This window comes from Oncorhynchus mykiss, chromosome 2, assembly GCF_013265735.2.
Source record: "Oncorhynchus mykiss isolate Arlee chromosome 2, USDA_OmykA_1.1, whole genome shotgun sequence".
NCBI classification, from domain to species: domain Eukaryota; kingdom Metazoa; phylum Chordata; class Actinopteri; order Salmoniformes; family Salmonidae; genus Oncorhynchus; species Oncorhynchus mykiss.
In genome coordinates, this window is record NC_048566.1 from 75,772,997 (window position 1) to 75,790,833 (window position 17,837).

The 17,837-nt window shown below is 42.1% G+C and overlaps 1 protein-coding gene across 1 annotated transcript in view; it reads left to right on the plus strand.

Moving 5' to 3' along the window:
• Window positions 1-17,837, plus strand: part of otogl (otogelin-like) — a 66,925-nt gene that overhangs the window by 42,179 nt on the left and 6,909 nt on the right. The window contains exons 28-39 of the mRNA XM_036934224.1: window positions 11,288-11,444; window positions 11,807-11,833; window positions 11,953-12,132; window positions 12,251-12,529; window positions 14,728-14,845; window positions 14,967-15,046; window positions 15,672-16,492; window positions 16,624-16,801; window positions 16,902-17,044; window positions 17,177-17,200; window positions 17,281-17,373; window positions 17,487-17,676. Coding sequence (XP_036790119.1) covers window positions 11,288-11,444; window positions 11,807-11,833; window positions 11,953-12,132; window positions 12,251-12,529; window positions 14,728-14,845; window positions 14,967-15,046; window positions 15,672-16,492; window positions 16,624-16,801; window positions 16,902-17,044; window positions 17,177-17,200; window positions 17,281-17,373; window positions 17,487-17,676 — 2,290 coding nt within the window. The remainder of the gene's footprint in view (window positions 1-11,287; window positions 11,445-11,806; window positions 11,834-11,952; window positions 12,133-12,250; window positions 12,530-14,727; window positions 14,846-14,966; window positions 15,047-15,671; window positions 16,493-16,623; window positions 16,802-16,901; window positions 17,045-17,176; window positions 17,201-17,280; window positions 17,374-17,486; window positions 17,677-17,837) is intronic.

Consider the following 17,837-nt stretch of genomic DNA (forward strand, 5'->3'; position numbering starts at 1 on the left):
TAAGCCTCCGCCATGTATACCTCACTAGTTCAAGGTATTAAACCTCCGCCATGTATATCTCACTAGTTCAAGGTATTTAAGTCTCCATATGTCCACTAATTCCAATATATCCAGAGACTCTGTCCATAGGACAACAATCAGTCGTATATTGCACAAATCTGGCCTTTATGGAAGAGTGGCAAGAAGAAAGCCATTTCTTAAAGATATCCATAAAAAGTGTTGTTTAAAGTTTGCCACAAGCCACCTGGGAGACACACCAAACATGTGGAAGAAGGTGCTCTGGTCAGATGAAACCAAAGTTTAACTTTTTGGCAACAATGCAAAACGTTATGTTTGGCGTAAAAGCAACACAGCTGAACACACCATCCCCACTGTCAAACATGGTGGTGGCAGCATCATGGTTTAGGCCTGCTTTTCTTCAGCAGGGACAGGGAAGATGGTTAAAATTGATGGGAAGATGGATGGAGCCAAATACAGGACCATTCTGGAAGAAAACCTGATGGAGTCTGCAAAAGACCTGAGACTGGGACGGAGATTTGTCTTCCAACAAGACAATGATCCAAAACATAAAGCAAAATCTACAATGGAATGGTTCAAAAATAAACATATCCAGGTGTTAGAATGGCCAAGTCAAAGTCCAGACCTGAATCCAATTGAGAATCTGTGGAAAGAACTGAAAACTGCTGTTCACAAATGCTCTCCATCCAACCTCACTGAGCTCGAGCTGTTTTGCAAGGAGGAATGGGAAAAAATTTCAGTCTCTCGATGTGCAAAACTGATAGAGACATACCCCAAGCGACTTACAGCTGTAATCGCAGCAAAAGGTGGCGCTACAAAGTATTAACTTAAGGGGGCTGAATAATTTTGCACGCCCAATTTATCAGTTTTTGATTTGTTAAAAAAGTTTGAAATATCCAATAAATGTCGTTCCACTTCATGATTGTGTCCCACTTGTTGTTGATTCTTCACAAAAAAATACAGTTTTATATCTTTATGTTTGAAGCCTGAAATGTGGCAAAAGGTCGCAAAGTTCAAGGGGGCCGAATACTTTCGCAAGGCACTGTATACAGACCTAGATACCTATATAACCTATACATACCTATATAGACATACACCATTTTTTTTTGTAGAATATACCTTTATTATTTCCCGCAAACCCTAGGATGGTACTCCTCCAATTGGAGTAAACTAATAAACAATAACACTTAGGCTTCTACCTTCAGTTTATGCATCTTATACACATTTTACATACACAATCTATTTTACAATAGTAATATTTTGTTTGTTTTTATTCCATCCTCTATTTCTGATGTCCATCCAGTTTGATTTCTATTTGTAACTGTGCTATTTCACAACATTTCTGAACCTATATACATTTTACAGACCCCGTATTGGTTATCTTGTTATTAGTCCCACCCTTCAGCTCCATTCAACCCCTCCCATCGATCTCTCAACATCCTCCATTTTGGATTTCTATTTGCCATATATTTTCAACTGTGCTGTGATGCTTCACAAAAGTACTGAACCTTTCTATTCTCATAGCTTCTACAGATTGTAAATTAAAATATATTTTTTTGCTAAAATAATAATTATATTATTGATTGATTGACTATGGCTTTTCAAATCACCCAGTATTGCTATCTGCAGCGTTAGTTCTAGGCAAATGTTGCAATTCTTCAGACATTCCTGGAGCTGTGACCAAAAACGAACTCCATATGGACAATATCAACATAAATTATCTAATGACACTGCCTCCTCACAGAAAAATCTGCAGAGCTGGAAAAGATTGTATCCCCCAAATATATAACATTCTATTGGTTGCAAGAATTTTGTATAGTAATTTTAATTGAAAAATTAGAAGTTTTGCGTATCAATTCATAAACCATGTGCCAAGGAATAGGTACATCGAAAATCTCTCCCCAACTATTTTGCAATTTATATGGCAAAGCTGTCAGTTTTTTGGTCCTTAAATGAAATTGGTATATGTTTTTATTTATCACACTTTTCTTTCACCATTTATGTTCTTTAATACAGGGCTGACATACAAGTTCCTTACTTTTTCCCCCTTCTACTTGCCTCTTCCATTTTTGTGGTAATGCTGTAATTAATTGGTTGTAATTTTGTGTAGAGCAGACATTTCCATATGTCTGTGTTAGCTGCATGTGTGACATAACTCCACCAGTCCTATTTATGATATCATTCACAAAAATTATACCTTTTTAAAACATTTCTTCGAAAAATATGTTTTTTTTAATCAATTAGTATATTTGAGTTTAACCACAATATTTGTTGTATTATTTGTTCTGTCTTTTCAGGTGGATTAAACTGAAATTGCAACCAACTTTCTAAGGCTTGTTTAAAAAATAACGATATTTTGGAGATTATTTCCTTTTCAAACAACCGAAAGTGAGCAGCTGTAATCTGAATAAAGGGGAAAAGCGCCATTCTTGAACATAGGATGAGACATTCCTACCAATTTACTAGAGAACCCATTTGGATTTAAATATAACTTTTGCATGACTGATCCCTTTAGTGAGAGGTCTAATGCTTTAATGTTTTTAATAATTTCTGCCCTCCGAATTCATATTTGTTATATAAATAGGCCCTTTTAATTTTTTCTGACTTGCCATTCCAAATAAAATGTAATATTTTTTTGTTCATAGAATTTAAAAAGCAGGTCACTAGGTGTAGGCAAAATAGGTAAACTCAAGCAAGATCTATTTTTGCTAACTTTCTATAAAAAATGTATTGGAATGAGATCATTTATTTATTTTGGGATTTGTGTACCGAGTATGTCCACATCTCCGTCAGACCATTTAATTGGTAAACTACACAGTATTGTAAAATATGCATTTTTTTAGTGATCCAATACATAATATAATTTGATTTTAATCCAGAGAGGATAGCAAAAGTATCTAGATCCTCTGAGGCCGTGGAGAGACTCTAATTGTGGTTTTAAAAGAAAACATGAATCATCAGCGAACAATGACACCTTAGTTTTTAAGCCACGGATTTCTAATCCCTTAATATTATTGTTTGATCTAATTTTAATAGCTAACATTTCAATGTCAAAAATAAATAGATATGCCGATAGTGGACAACATTGTTTTACTCCTCTAGATAGTTTAACAATTACTGAGATGTAGCAATTATTTACTATTTTACACCTAGGGTTACTATACAAAACCTTAATCCATTTTATAAGAGATTCCCCAAAATTGAAATATTCTAGGCATTTATATATAAACTCCAGTCGTACTTTATCAGAAGCCTTTTCAAAATCAGCTTTGAAGACCAGGCCTGGTGTCCCCGATATTTCATAGATTTCTATTGTTTCCAGTACTTGTCTTATATATATTATATAATCTCCAATGTATTGTCCATGGAAAAAACCTGTCTGATTAGGATGAAACATATCTGACAATACTTTTTTAATTCTATGCGCCAAGCATTTTACATCACAACACTGAAGTGTAAGAGGTATCATTTTTTTTTTTTAAATAGACTGGATCTTTATACAGTGGGGCAAAAAAGTATTTAGTCAGCCACCAATTGTGCAAGTTCTCCCACTTAAAAAGATGAGAGAGGCCTGTAATTTTCATCATAGGTACACTTCATGACAGACAAAATGAGAAAAAAAATCCAGAAAATTACATTGTAGGATTTGTTATTAATTTATTTGCAAATTATGGTGGAAAATAAGTATTTGGTCACCTACAAACAAGCAAGATTTCTAGCTCTCACAGACCTGAGGCTCCTCTAACCTCCACTCGTTACCTGTGTTAATGGCACCTGTTTGAACTTGTTATCAGTATAAAAGACACTTGTCCACAACTTCAAACAGTCACACTCCAAACTCCACTATGGCCAAGACCAAAGAGCTGTCAAAGGACACCAGAAACAAAATTGTAGACCTGCACCAGGCTGGGAAGACTGAATATGCAATAGGTAAGCAGCTTGGTTTGAAGAAATCAACAGTGGGAACAATTATTAGGAAATGGAAGACATACAAGACCACTGATAACTCCCTCGATCTGGGGCTCCACGCAAGATCTCACCCCGTGGGGTCAAAGTGATCACAAGAACAGAGAGCAAAAATCCCAGCAAAAATCCCAGAACCACACGGGGGGACCTAGTGAATGACCTGCAGAGAGCTGGGACCAAAGTAACAAAGCCTACCATCAGCAAGGGCATTGAAGATGAAATGTGGCTCGGTCTTTCAGCATGACAATGATCCCAAACACACCGCCCGGGCAATGAAGGAGTGGCTTCGTAAGAAGCATTTCAAGGTCCTGGAGTGGCCTAGCCAGTCTTCAGATCTCAACCCCATAGAAAATCTTTGGAGGGAGTTGAAAGTCTGTGTTGCCCAGCAACAGCCCCAAAACATCACTGTTCTAGAGGAGATCTGCATGGAGGAATGGGCCAAAATACCAGCAACAGTGTGTGAAAACCTTGTGAAGACTTACAGAAAACGTTTGACCTCTGTCATTGCCAACAAAGGGTATATAACAAAGTATTGAGATAAACTTTTGTTATTGACCAAATACTTATTTTCCACCATAATCTGCAAATAAATTTTGTCTGTCATAGTTGAAGTGTACCTATGATGAAAATTACAGGCCTCTCTCATTTTTTTAAGTGGGAGAACTTGCACAATTGGTGGCTGACTAAATACTTTTTTTCCCCCACTGTATATACCACGTGGGTCCTGTTTCAGTAATAATGATATCAGACCTTCTTGTTGCATGTCTGATAATCTACCATTTATATAGGAGTGGTTAAAACATGCTAATAATGGTCCTCTGAGTATATCAAAAAAAGTTTGTATACTTCCACTGGTATACCATCCAGCCCTGGAGTTTTCCCAGCCTTAAAGGTTTTAATTGCATCAAGAAGTTCCTCCTCTGTAATTTGGCCTTCACGTGAGTCTTTCTGTACAGATGTTAATTTTACATTATTATTAGGAAAAAAATCCATACAATTAGTTTCAGTTAGTGGAGATGGAGGAGACTGAAACGAAAACATATTCTCAAAGTACTTTACTTCCCCTTTCAAAATATCATTCAGTGAATCATGCGTGACTCCATCGTTTGTAATAAGTTTCAATACATTGTTTTGGTAGCATTTCTATATTGCATTTTTCCTCTAACTTATTCTGTGTTACAGTTTTTATTGCTGTCTAACTGTGCTGTTAGTCCTTCAATTTCCTTTGTTAAAATGGACTCTTTTGATCTACATTTATTTCGTTTTATAGATGAATACTGAATTGCATGGCCTCTGAAGGCACATTTTAAAAGTGTCCTATACAATAAGGGGATCTGCTGTACCTAGGTTATGTCTGAAAAAGTCAGTTATAAATTATACTCTCCTAGTTCTAATCAATTTATCATCTAGTAGGCTTTGCTTAAATTTCCAGTATCCTCGCCCACGTGTAAATTCTGTAAGAGTAATATACAGTTGAAGTCGGAAGTTTACATACACCTTAGCCAAATATATTTAAACTCAGTTTTTCACAATTCCTGACATTTAATCCTAGTAAACATTCCCTGTCTTAGGCCAGTTAGGAACACCACTTTATTTTAAGAATGTGAAATGTCAAAATAATAGTAGAGAAAATGATTTATTTCAGCTTTTATTTCTTTCATCACATTCCCAGTGGGTCAGAAGTTTACACACACTCAATTAGTATTTGGTAGCATTGCCTTTAAATTGTTTAACTTGGGTCAATAAGTTGGGGGAATTTTGACCCAATCCTCCTGACAGAGCTGGTGTAACTGAGTAAGGTTTGTTGGCTTCCTTGCTCACATACGCTTTTTCAGTTCTGCCCATACATTTTCTATATGATTAAGGTCAGGGCTTTGTGATGGCCACTCCAATACCTTGACTTTGTTGTCCTTAAGCCATTTTGCCACAACTTTGGAAGTATGCTTGGGGTCATTGTCCATTTGGAAGATCTATTTGCGACCAAGCTTTAACTTCCTGACTGACGTCTTGAGATGATGCTTCAATATATCCACATAATTTTCCTACCTCATGATGCCATCTATTTTGTGAAGTGCACCAGTCCATCCTGCAGCAAAGCACCCCCACAACATGATGCTTCCATCCCCGTGCTTCACAGTTGTGATGGTGTTCTTCGGCTTGCAAGCCTACCCCTTTTTCCTCCAAACATAACGATGGTCATTATGGCCGAACAGTTCTATTTTTGTTTCATCAGACCAGAGGACATTTCTCCAAAAAGTACGATCTTTGTCCCCATGTGCAGTTTCAAACCATAGTCTGGCTTTTTTATTGCGGTTTTGGAGCAGTGGCTTCTTCTTTACTGAGTGGCCTTTCAGGTTATGTCGATATAGGACTCGTTTTTACTGTGGATATATATACTTTTGATACTGTTTCCTCCAGCATCTTCACCGGGTCCTTTGCTGTTGTTCTGGGATTGATTTGCACTTTTTGCACCAAAGTACGTTAATCTCTAGGATAGAGAAGGCGTCTTCTTCCTGAGTTGTACCACGGCTGCGTGGTCCCATGGTGTTTATACTTGCATACTATTGTTTGTACAGACGATTGTGGTACCTTCAAGCGTTTGGAAATTGCTCCCAAGGATGATCCAGACTTGTGGAGGTCTACAATTGTTTTCTGAGGTCTTGGCTGATTTATTTTGGTTTTCCCATGATGTCAAGCAAAGAGGCACTGACTTTGAAGGTAGGCCTTGAAATACATCCACAGGTACACCTCAAATTGACTGAAATGATGTCAATTAGCCTATCAGAAACTTCTAAAGGCATGACATAATTTTCTGGAATTTTCCAAGCTGTTTAAAGGCACAGTCAACTTAGTGTATGTAAACTTCTGATCCACTGGAATTGTGATACAGTGAAATAATCTGTCTGTAAACAATTGTTGGAAAAATTACTTGTGTCATGCACAAAGTTGATGTCCTAACTGGCTTGCCAAAACTATAGTTTATTAGCAAGGAATGTGTGGAGTGGTTGAAAAACAAGTTGTAATGACTCCAACCTAAGTGTATGTAAACTTCTGACTTCAACTGTATATGTCAATTATGTGATGATCCGACCACATTCTGTCCCCTATCAACACTTTTTAAACTTTTGGTGCCAGAGAGAATGGCATAAGAAAGTAGTCAAGACGACTAGCTTGACTAAGCCTCCGCCATGTATACCTCACTAGTTCAAGGTATTAAACCTCCGCCATGTATATCTCACTAGTTCAAGGTATTTAAGTCTCCATATGTCCACTAATTCCAATATATCCAGAGACTCTGTCCATAGGACAACAATCAGTCGTATATTGCACAAATCTGGCCTTTATGGAAGAGTGGCAAGAAGAAAGCCATTTCTTAAAGATATCCATAAAAAGTGTTGTTTAAAGTTTGCCACAAGCCACCTGGGAGACACACCAAACATGTGGAAGAAGGTGCTCTGGTCAGATGAAACCAAAGTTTAACTTTTTGGCAACAATGCAAAACGTTATGTTTGGCGTAAAAGCAACACAGCTGAACACACCATCCCCACTGTCAAACATGGTGGTGGCAGCATCATGGTTTAGGCCTGCTTTTCTTCAGCAGGGACAGGGAAGATGGTTAAAATTGATGGGAAGATGGATGGAGCCAAATACAGGACCATTCTGGAAGAAAACCTGATGGAGTCTGCAAAAGACCTGAGACTGGGACGGAGATTTGTCTTCCAACAAGACAATGATCCAAAACATAAAGCAAAATCTACAATGGAATGGTTCAAAAATAAACATATCCAGGTGTTAGAATGGCCAAGTCAAAGTCCAGACCTGAATCCAATTGAGAATCTGTGGAAAGAACTGAAAACTGCTGTTCACAAATGCTCTCCATCCAACCTCACTGAGCTCGAGCTGTTTTGCAAGGAGGAATGGGAAAAAATTTCAGTCTCTCGATGTGCAAAACTGATAGAGACATACCCCAAGCGACTTACAGCTGTAATCGCAGCAAAAGGTGGCGCTACAAAGTATTAACTTAAGGGGGCTGAATAATTTTGCACGCCCAATTTATCAGTTTTTGATTTGTTAAAAAAGTTTGAAATATCCAATAAATGTCGTTCCACTTCATGATTGTGTCCCACTTGTTGTTGATTCTTCACAAAAAAATACAGTTTTATATCTTTATGTTTGAAGCCTGAAATGTGGCAAAAGGTCGCAAAGTTCAAGGGGGCCGAATACTTTCGCAAGGCACTGTACACTCACACACTCATACACACTCAACCCTTTCCCCCCACACAACTATAGGCTCACATTCTCAACAGTTGCACCATCTCAGAGCCCAACTCAAGAAAGGTCTTGATTTATGAATGCATATACAGTTGCAGCTGTATGAGAAGGCCTGCAAGACTGTGCAGAAAAAATGGGCATTGTGACCATTGTCACATCCTAGATGATGGAGGTCAAATGTACACCTTTTCCCTGAAACACCCAAAACATGGTCCCCTGTATTGACCATATTCCCAAGCATCTCCATGCAGTCAGACTTTTGATTTTGTGCCACCAGGGCCACAATAATATACCCCCTCTCTGAATATCTGAGTGTGACCCCCTCCCCATGGGTTACTGCAGCTAGTGTTGCCAGCACTGCCACTGCCTGGGTGGGGGCACCCCACCGGAATCCCCACCGGCTAGGTACAAGGTCGTCAAGGTTCTCCTTGGCAGCTTTAAGAATTTACTTGTGTAGTATGTTCTCCCTTTTGGGGACTTTGGCTTTGCAGGACCAACCCTGCCAAGCAGGCTCCAAATCTTGAGGGGGAAGTGCTGCTCTAGGTCTCTGACTGCATTTTGGCTGCATACAGACCTCTTACAGCAGGCCCATAAAACAGTTAGGGACTTCTCCTTAGTATCTGGGTCATTCAGGTGGGTGTCTAGGGTATAGGGTTGTGGACCGGTCCATCAATATAGGATCATAAATAAATACATTAGATATCATTTATTTAAAACATGTTGTTCCCCATGATAGGACAATAAATAAATCAAATGTATAATTTATTTTAATACACTGTTCCACCATGATAGGACAATAAATAAATAAATAAGACGTATAATTCATTATAAAAAGTATATCCATCTTCTGAACAACATTGAAAGCTCACTCACACCCCCTGCTCACAGCAATACATTGGTTCTGGGATATGCAATAATTTCCTTTCTCACTCAACACCACACTTTCCCAAACATAAAAAAAACACACACCACACATACTGTGCCTTCTGTTTACTGAGTTTTTATCTTCTCCATGTTGAATTTGTGCTTTTGTGTTCCAATTAGTTGTATTTGATGATACAGTAAAAAATAATATAGCTTTTCTATATATTATTACAATCCATAACCAGGCTAGAATTGTGTTTCATTATTTTCCTCGTCTATAAGAACTTTGTCATTTTTAAAATAGCCATGGAGGAGACTTTGTGTCTCTGAACAACTGGTTATCAATATTTTGTTTATCGATGACGAGAGCTACTCGTTTCCTTTTACTCTATTTACCTTGAAAATTGAATACAGAACTTTACGTTCTGCAATTTCCTTCGGGAATTAATCAATTCTGCCAATTTTGGTCCCAGCAGGTCTTTTCCCCAGGCTTTTAACCGTTATTTTATCTTCAAATTAAGCAAATTTGGCAACGATTGGGCGTTCATACCTCTGCCCTCTCTGTCCGAAGCGGTGTGCACGTTCAAGTTGGATTTTGTCGATAGCTTCGCGTGGAATCTGAAGCACTGTAAGGAGGAACTCTCTAACTACAGATTCAGGAACTTCTCCTTCTTTCTCTTGGATACCTTTAAGTACCAGCTTCTCTCTCATGGATCTAGTCTGTATGTCAAGTAAGGCTGCTCTCAGAACGGTGTTCTCCTTTTTAAGTTCATTCACTTCGGTTTCAATCCTATTGACTGTCACTTTTGACAGCTTGTTTGTTTCCTTCTCCAATGTCGCAGCTTTTTCATCACTCATCTCGAGGCTTGCCTTCAACTCTTTTATATCCTTACTGACTAGTTCAAGTATACCCAGTTGGTCATTTATTGATTTTAACAGATTGGTTTCGACCTTTACCATTCCCGGTGGTGAAAATATTAAATTGTCTGTGTCTGTAGAAGAGTCACGTTTTTGTTTTGATAAATCGGTTCCCCTGTCTTACTCTCCGTCATGTTTGGGTGTTGCTTGTTTTCGTAATATTTGTCGATACATTTCTATAGTCTTAGGATTTGTTTTGTGTTGTTATCCAGATTGAAGTTTATCAGCCACCAGATTGTGTAGTGCTAATATTTAGTCTAACTTGCCGATATTGAATACAACGTTTTTATCTTGAGGTGCTCTACATAACTACGTTCAGTCCGCCGTTACCTGTCTCAGTCCCGCTCTCTCCTCCCTAATTTTCTTAATGGGTGCATGCTTATTAGTAACTGGAATAAGTAGTTCCATAAATGCGTCAAGTGCAGCATCTGGTTACTCCTAATTACACACCACAGAGCAGCAAATATTCTTTAAAGCATCAACATATAAATCACTACAAAACGTATTGTATGACCTCTTATACACTATATTAGGCCCAGCCTTTGGAAGTTTGGTTTTCCTAGATAGGGCTATTATATTGTGATCACTACATCCTATGGATTTGGATACTGCTTTAAAGCAAATATCTGCAGCGTTAGTAAAAATGTGATCAATACATGTTGATGATTTAATTCCTGTGCTATTTGTAACTACCCTGGTAGGTTGACTGACAACCTGATCCAGGTTGCAGGCACTGGTTACAGTTTGAACTTTTTTCCTGAGTGGGCATCTTAATGATAGCTAGTCAATATTTAAATCACCCAGAAAATATACTTCTCTGTTGATAACACATACATTATCAAGAATTTCACACATAGTATCCAGATACTGACTGTTTATTGTTGTGACAAAGAACGCACACACGCACATACACACACCCCTCCATACACGTTGTATTATAAAGCTCAGTTGTCTCTAATGTCTAAGCTGAACCCTGTGTTCCAGAGTTCAACCCACATCTCATTGTTCTGATGCACCATCACTCAGACCCACTCTGAATTAATGATAACTATTCACCCCCTAGAACACACACACACACGCACACGTCACTCATTCCTATCTACATTATTCACACACACACCTTAACTCACATCTAACCCAGGCTCCCTGTCTTCCCCCACTAAACCCTCACTAACCCCCCCCCCCCCCCCCCCCCCCCCCCCACCCAGGTAGACATGTAACCTGTGTGTGTGTGTGTGTGTGTGTGCAGGTGGATGTCTCATGGTTCTATATGAACTGCTTGACAGACACTTGTAACTGTAATCGGGGCGGAGACTGTGAGTGTCTGTGTACGTCCATCGCTGCCTATGCACACACCTGCTGTCAACACGGTGTTACTGTGGTATGGAGAAACCCCACTGTCTGTCGTGAGTACACACACACACAGTGTGGATCTGTTCCTCAGACCCAATTCCTTCTGCTTTCTATGTCAGCATAGGTGCTGGGTCACTCAATGCTCCTATATACACACATACACACACACCAACACACATACACACACACCACTACCCAGAACTATAAAGTCCCACCACTGCTCCATATCTCATCCACCATTCTTTCTATCTGTCATCAAATGACCCCAGATATTCACACATACACTCTTACACAATACCACGATCTCTCTCCCAGCCTCATCTAAACATTAAGGGTTACTTTGCTACTTAATTATCCTAACATACATATGTGGATTTGTATGTCTCTAAATGTTTGTTCCGTTCTTCTCTTCCAGCCTATGACTGTGAATACTACAACCAAGGTATGTTTGAACCTAACCAAAAATGTATCATAAAGGAACACTTTTCAGCTCACACAAAAATACAAACACACAGGTATACGCACTAAATATCCTAATATATTCACTCTGTGTCTCTGTAGAGTTAGGTGAAGGTCCATTCTCAGTGGCCAGTGCTGTGTTTAATGCTACAGTCTTCGGTGTGAACAGAACCAGTGGGTCAGTCTTTCCTCTAGTTAGGGAGTTCGTAGGTGGGCTGCCTCCCCCTGGACTACTCTTTAACTTCATGATCACAGCAGGACTACAGAAGGACCGCACATCACGTGAGTCTCTCTCTCTCTCTCACACACACACACACACACGCGCACACACACACACACACACACACACACAAATACATCTCTTGTGAGCTTCACCCATATGTTAAACTCTGTATTACAGGTCTCCCGGTGATCTCTCTGGAGTCAGCGGAGCGTCCTAACTACTTCCTGGTTGTTTCGGACCGCGCTGGGCTGCGGTTGGAGCAGTGGACAAGAGGGGAGAAGTTTGGCCGCAGGGCTTCCTTCCTACAGCACCAGGGGCTGTTCCTGCCTGGCCACACCTCCTTTGAGCTGATTGGTCAGCCGGGAGTGTTCCTGACTCTGACACGCACGTCTGCACGCGCTCAGAGATACGACAACTCAGACAACTTCAAGACCAGCAGCTCCTTTACCCTGGAGGGTTAGACAGAAATACAAAGTCATAATACCCACACATATGGCGCGATGTCAGTGTCAACAGAAATTGTATTTGAATTCCATCATTTGAACATGTATTTGAATGTAATATTTTTGGATTTATAATGCACAAATTGAATCATTGAATTTATAAGTTGAACTAGTATTTCATGATTTGAAACAAAATTGAATGAATATTGCGTTAAATTTTAAAATGTAAATTTAATTGAATATTTCATTTTTTTATGGTTGTTATGGCAATTATTGTCTGTGTATCAAGTTTACAAACTATACTTTCATTTTTATTTTTTTAGAACTTTTACTCCTTTTTCGTGGTATCCAATTGGTAGTTACAGTCTTGTCTCATCGCTGCAACTCCTGTACGGACTCGGAAGACAAAGGTCGAACGTCCTCCGAAACACAATCCAGCCAAGCCGAACCGCTTCTTGACACAATATCCACTTAACCCGGAAGCCATCCACACCAATGTGTTGGAGGAAACACCGTACACCTGGCGACCGTGTCTGCGTGCATTGCACCCGTCCCACCACAGGAATCGCTAGAGCGTGATGGGACTAGAACATCCCTGCCGGCCAAACCCTCCCTTAACCCGGACGACGCTGGGCCAATTGTACGCCGCCCCATGGGTCTCCCGGTCACGGCTGGCTGCAACAGAGCCTGGACTCGAACCAGGATCTCTAGTGGCACAGCTAGCACTGCGATGCAGTGCCTGAGACCACTGCGCCATTCGGGAGTTCATTTCAAGTTTACCAAAGTTTCATACACTACATGACCAAAAGTATGTGGACAGCTGCTCGTCAAACATTCCAAAATCATGGGCGTTAATATGGAGTTGGGCCCCCCTTTGCTGCTATAACAGCCTTCACTCTTCTGGGAAGGCTTTCTACTAGATGTTGGAACATTGCTACCATTCAGCCACATCAGTGAGGTCGGACACTGATGTTTGACAATTAGGCCTGGCTCGCAGTCGGTGTTCCAATTCATCCCAAAGATGTTCAATGTGGTTGAGGTCAGGGCTCTGTGAAGGCCAGTCAAGTTCTTCCACACTGATCTAGATAAACCATTTCTGTATGGACCTCGCTTTGTGCACGGGGGCATTGTTGTGCTGAAACAGGAAAGGGCCTCCCCCAAAATGTTGCTACAAAGTTGGAAGCACAGAATCGTCTAGAATATCATTGTAAGCTGTAGCATTAAGATTTCCCTTCACTGGAACTAAGGGGCCTAGCCCGAACCATGAAAAACAGCCACAGACCATTATTCTTCTTCCACCAAATTTTACAGTTGACACTATGCATTGGGACAGGTAGTGTTTTCCTGGCATCCACCAAACCCAGATTCGCCCGTCGGACTGCCAGATGAGGAAGTGTGATTCATGTGAGAATGCGTTTGTACTGCTCCTGAGTCCAATGGAGGTGAGCTTTACACCACTCCAGCTGACGCTTTGTATTCTGCATGGTGATCTTGTGTGCGGCTGCTCGGCCATACAAACTCATGGACGCAGACACGGTCGCCAGCTTCCGATGAGCAGTTCTTGTGCTGACGTTGCATCCAGAAGCAGTTTGGAACTCGGTAGTGAGTGTTGCACAGACTATTTTTATGCGCTACGCACTTCAGCACTCAGCGGTCCCTTTTTGTGAGCTTGGGTGGCCTACCACTTGTTGCTCATAGACCTTTCCACTTCACAATAACAGCACTTACAGTTGACCGGGGCAGCTCTAGCAGAGCAAAAATGTGACTAACTAACTTGTTGGAAAGGTGGCATCCTATGACAGTGCTACGTTGAAAGTCACTGAGCTCTTCAGTAAGACCATTCTACTGCCAATGTTTGTAAATGGAGATTGCATGGCTATGTGCTCAATTTTATACACCTGTCAGCAACGGGTTTGGCTAAAACAGCTAAATCCACTAATTTGAAGAGGTGTCCACATACTTTTGTCTATATAGTGTATATTCAACTTCTCAGATGCATTCAGAATCAGTTTTCAAATTCAGTTCTCTAAATACAGTTTCAAAACCAGAGACAACATCCTGGTACTTTTCCAGCTGGAAAAGGTAGAAGAGAACAGATAGATTCAAACGCTCTCTATGGTAAACAGAAGCTAGCGGTACGAACACACACACAGTTTATTTTTCTGTGTTTACTGTGTGTATGTTGACGGTGTGTGTGTGTGTGCATTCCAGAGAGCAGTGTTGTGATCCCGTTCCGTATGATGTGTGAGTGGCGCTACCATGCATGTGCCAGTCCTTGTGTTCGTACATGCAGCGACCTCGCCGCAACACGCTGCCACTTCCTGCCCCCGTAAGACACACCTTGCAAACGCTTACAAATGCACACTTAGAAACACGCTTACAACATCGTATTACACTGTAAGAGAATGTTTAATACAGGTTTTGAACGTTTGTCTATGTGTGTCTGGCAGGGTGGAGGGCTGTTTCCCTCGCTGCCCCAAAAACATGGTTCTTGATGAGGTCACCAGGAGATGTGTCTACACAGAGGACTGTGAGTAGAGTGTGTCACATGAGGATCTGTTAAAGTACAGGTAAATCGGTGTTAAAGTAATTTATGTCTGTGTGTCTGTCCTCAGGTGTGTCCCTTCCTCCCACTCCTACACCCTATGCCTTCGTAAACCAAACAACCACCACCCCAACTACTACCACAACAGCCCCCACTACTACCACTACAGCCCCCACTACTACCACTACAGCCCCCACTACTACCACTACAGCTACTACTACTATCACTACAGCCCCCACTACTACCACTACAGCTACTACTACTATCACTACAGCCCTCACTACTACCACTACAGCTACTACTGCTATCACTACAGCCCTCACTACTACTGCTATAGCCCCCACTACTACCACTACAGCCCCCACTACTACCACTACAACCCCCACTACTACCACTACAGCCCCTACTACTACCACTACAGCCCCCACTACTACCACTACAGCCCCCACTACTACCACTACAGCCCCCACTACTACCACTACAGCCCCTACTACTACCACTACAGACCCCACTACTACCACTACAGCACCCACTACTACCACTACAGCCCCCACTACTACCACTACAGCCCCCATTACTACCACTACAGCACCCACTACTACCACTACAGCTACTACTACTATCACTACAGCCCCCAATATTACCACTACAGCCCCCACTACTACCACTACAGCCCCCACTACTACTACAACTGTTAGGCCTACTAGTACTGCTACTACTACATCTAGAACCACTACTAGGACCACTACTACTAGTAGCAGAACTACAACCAGCACAACTGTTACTGCCACCAGAGCCCCCACTACTCCCAGTACAGCCCCATTGACTGAGCGTTTCACCCACACACTCACCCCTGCTCGCTCCCCCTCTCCTCCTCTCCCTTCCCTGCCCTCACCCTCCACCCCCACTGTGACCGAGCACACCACTTCACCTGCAGTCTTTCCCTCTGTCTCCCCCTCTTCCTCACCCACCACTACTAGTAGCACCACTGGGGTCACGGCCCTGACCCCTTCAGAGGTCACTACAGTAGCCTCCCCTACTCCCCCCAGCCTGGCAGTGACCGACTCCACCACTCCACCTCCTCCCCCTTCTGCTACCCCTCCCCAGCCTTCCACCCAGTCTTCTATCTCTCCCCCAGCCACTACCTCCTTCCTCACCTCCTCTCCCCCTCCTCCTCTCTCCCCCTCCACCCACACCCACACCCCAACCACCACACAAACACATCATCCTGTTCCTACGCCCACAGAGACCATCTCTGTATTTCCAGTTGTATATGACACCTCCTCTGTTACCATGTCGACATCACCCCCAGAGACGACGGAGTTCATAACCACGGAAACATCCACCATCACAGACTTCTCTCCTACACCTGAGGCAGTCAGCATGCCAACAGTGCTGCCCCCCTTCCTCCTGCCCACCGCCCCATGCACAGTAAGAGCCAATCAGTGAGAGCCAGTGCGTATGGAGAAGATAAGAAGGCCGAGCATGCAGCCTTGGAGAACTCCCTCTGCCAGTAGCTGAATTCCTTGATCTCTCTCTGTCTTTCTATCTGTTCTCTCCAGCCCCCGTACTCCTACCGTGTAGATGAGTGTACAGAGCTGATCTGTTTTAACGGGGAGCTGCTCCTCCATAACTCCTCCCTCCACTGTCGGTACAACACCACTCCTCCTCGCTGCTCTCTGCTGGGCATGGCTGTCCTCACCAACACCGACCCCTGCTGCCCACTCTGGCAGTGCCCCTGTAAGAACACACACTACTGTGCATACACAAACACACTTTACATAACGTGTTTGTGTGTATTTGCCTATCCGAGTTGTGTTTGTGTGTGTGTGTGTGTTAGGTCGCTGCTCGGTGATGTCAGACCTGCGTGTGATAACGTTTGACGGTAACAACGTGGCGCTGTATGATAATGGCTCCTACATCCTGGTCTACCTGCCCAGAGAGAACATCATAGGAACAGTGGATAAATGCCCTACCAGCCAGGTACACAGACTGTTAGGTGTTACATGCTGCTGTAGTTATAGTACTTTACGTTACTATAGATGTATTATAAACTGTTATGGGATGCTATAAGCTCCTGACTGATCTGTTGGCTTTGTCTTGATTCCTTTTTAGAGCGTCAACTCCATCAGACGACCGGTAAGTTTCTCTTTAACATCTAATCATCATGTATGTGATGATGGTGTTCATTCTGACCAGGGCCTCTCTCCCTCTCTCAGAGCCCTAATGGTGGGACGTCAGGTTTGTGTTTTAAGAAGTTGAACATCACCACTCCGTCCTACAGGATTATCATCAACCGCCTAGACCGCAAGGTGACCATCACTGACCGCATCCGACTGATAACTGGTCGCATACTGAACTTTTACCACACTACTCATGCTACCTCTTTGTGTGTGTGTGTGCGTACGTGCGTATGCGTGTCCAGGTGTCAGTGAACCACATCAAGGCGCGGCTGCCTTTCTCCCGCCAGGCTCTATCAGTAGAGGACACAGGCAGCATGTACCTGATCACCACTCCTGAAGGAGTCAACATACAGTGGTACCACAGCACTGGCATCATGGTGCTGCAATACACCGCCCCCTCCAACACATCTGCTCCTACTAGAGGCCTCTGTGGTAAGACAGCCATGAAATTAGCTAGATTTGGCATTTACTCTGACATGTTCATCCTTCACTGTCAGATCAGGTATATGAAGTCCACTAGCATGATTTAATGAATCTGGAAGAGGGAAAGTTTCTCTCATACCTGACCATACCTTATTTTTGGCCTAGTTCAG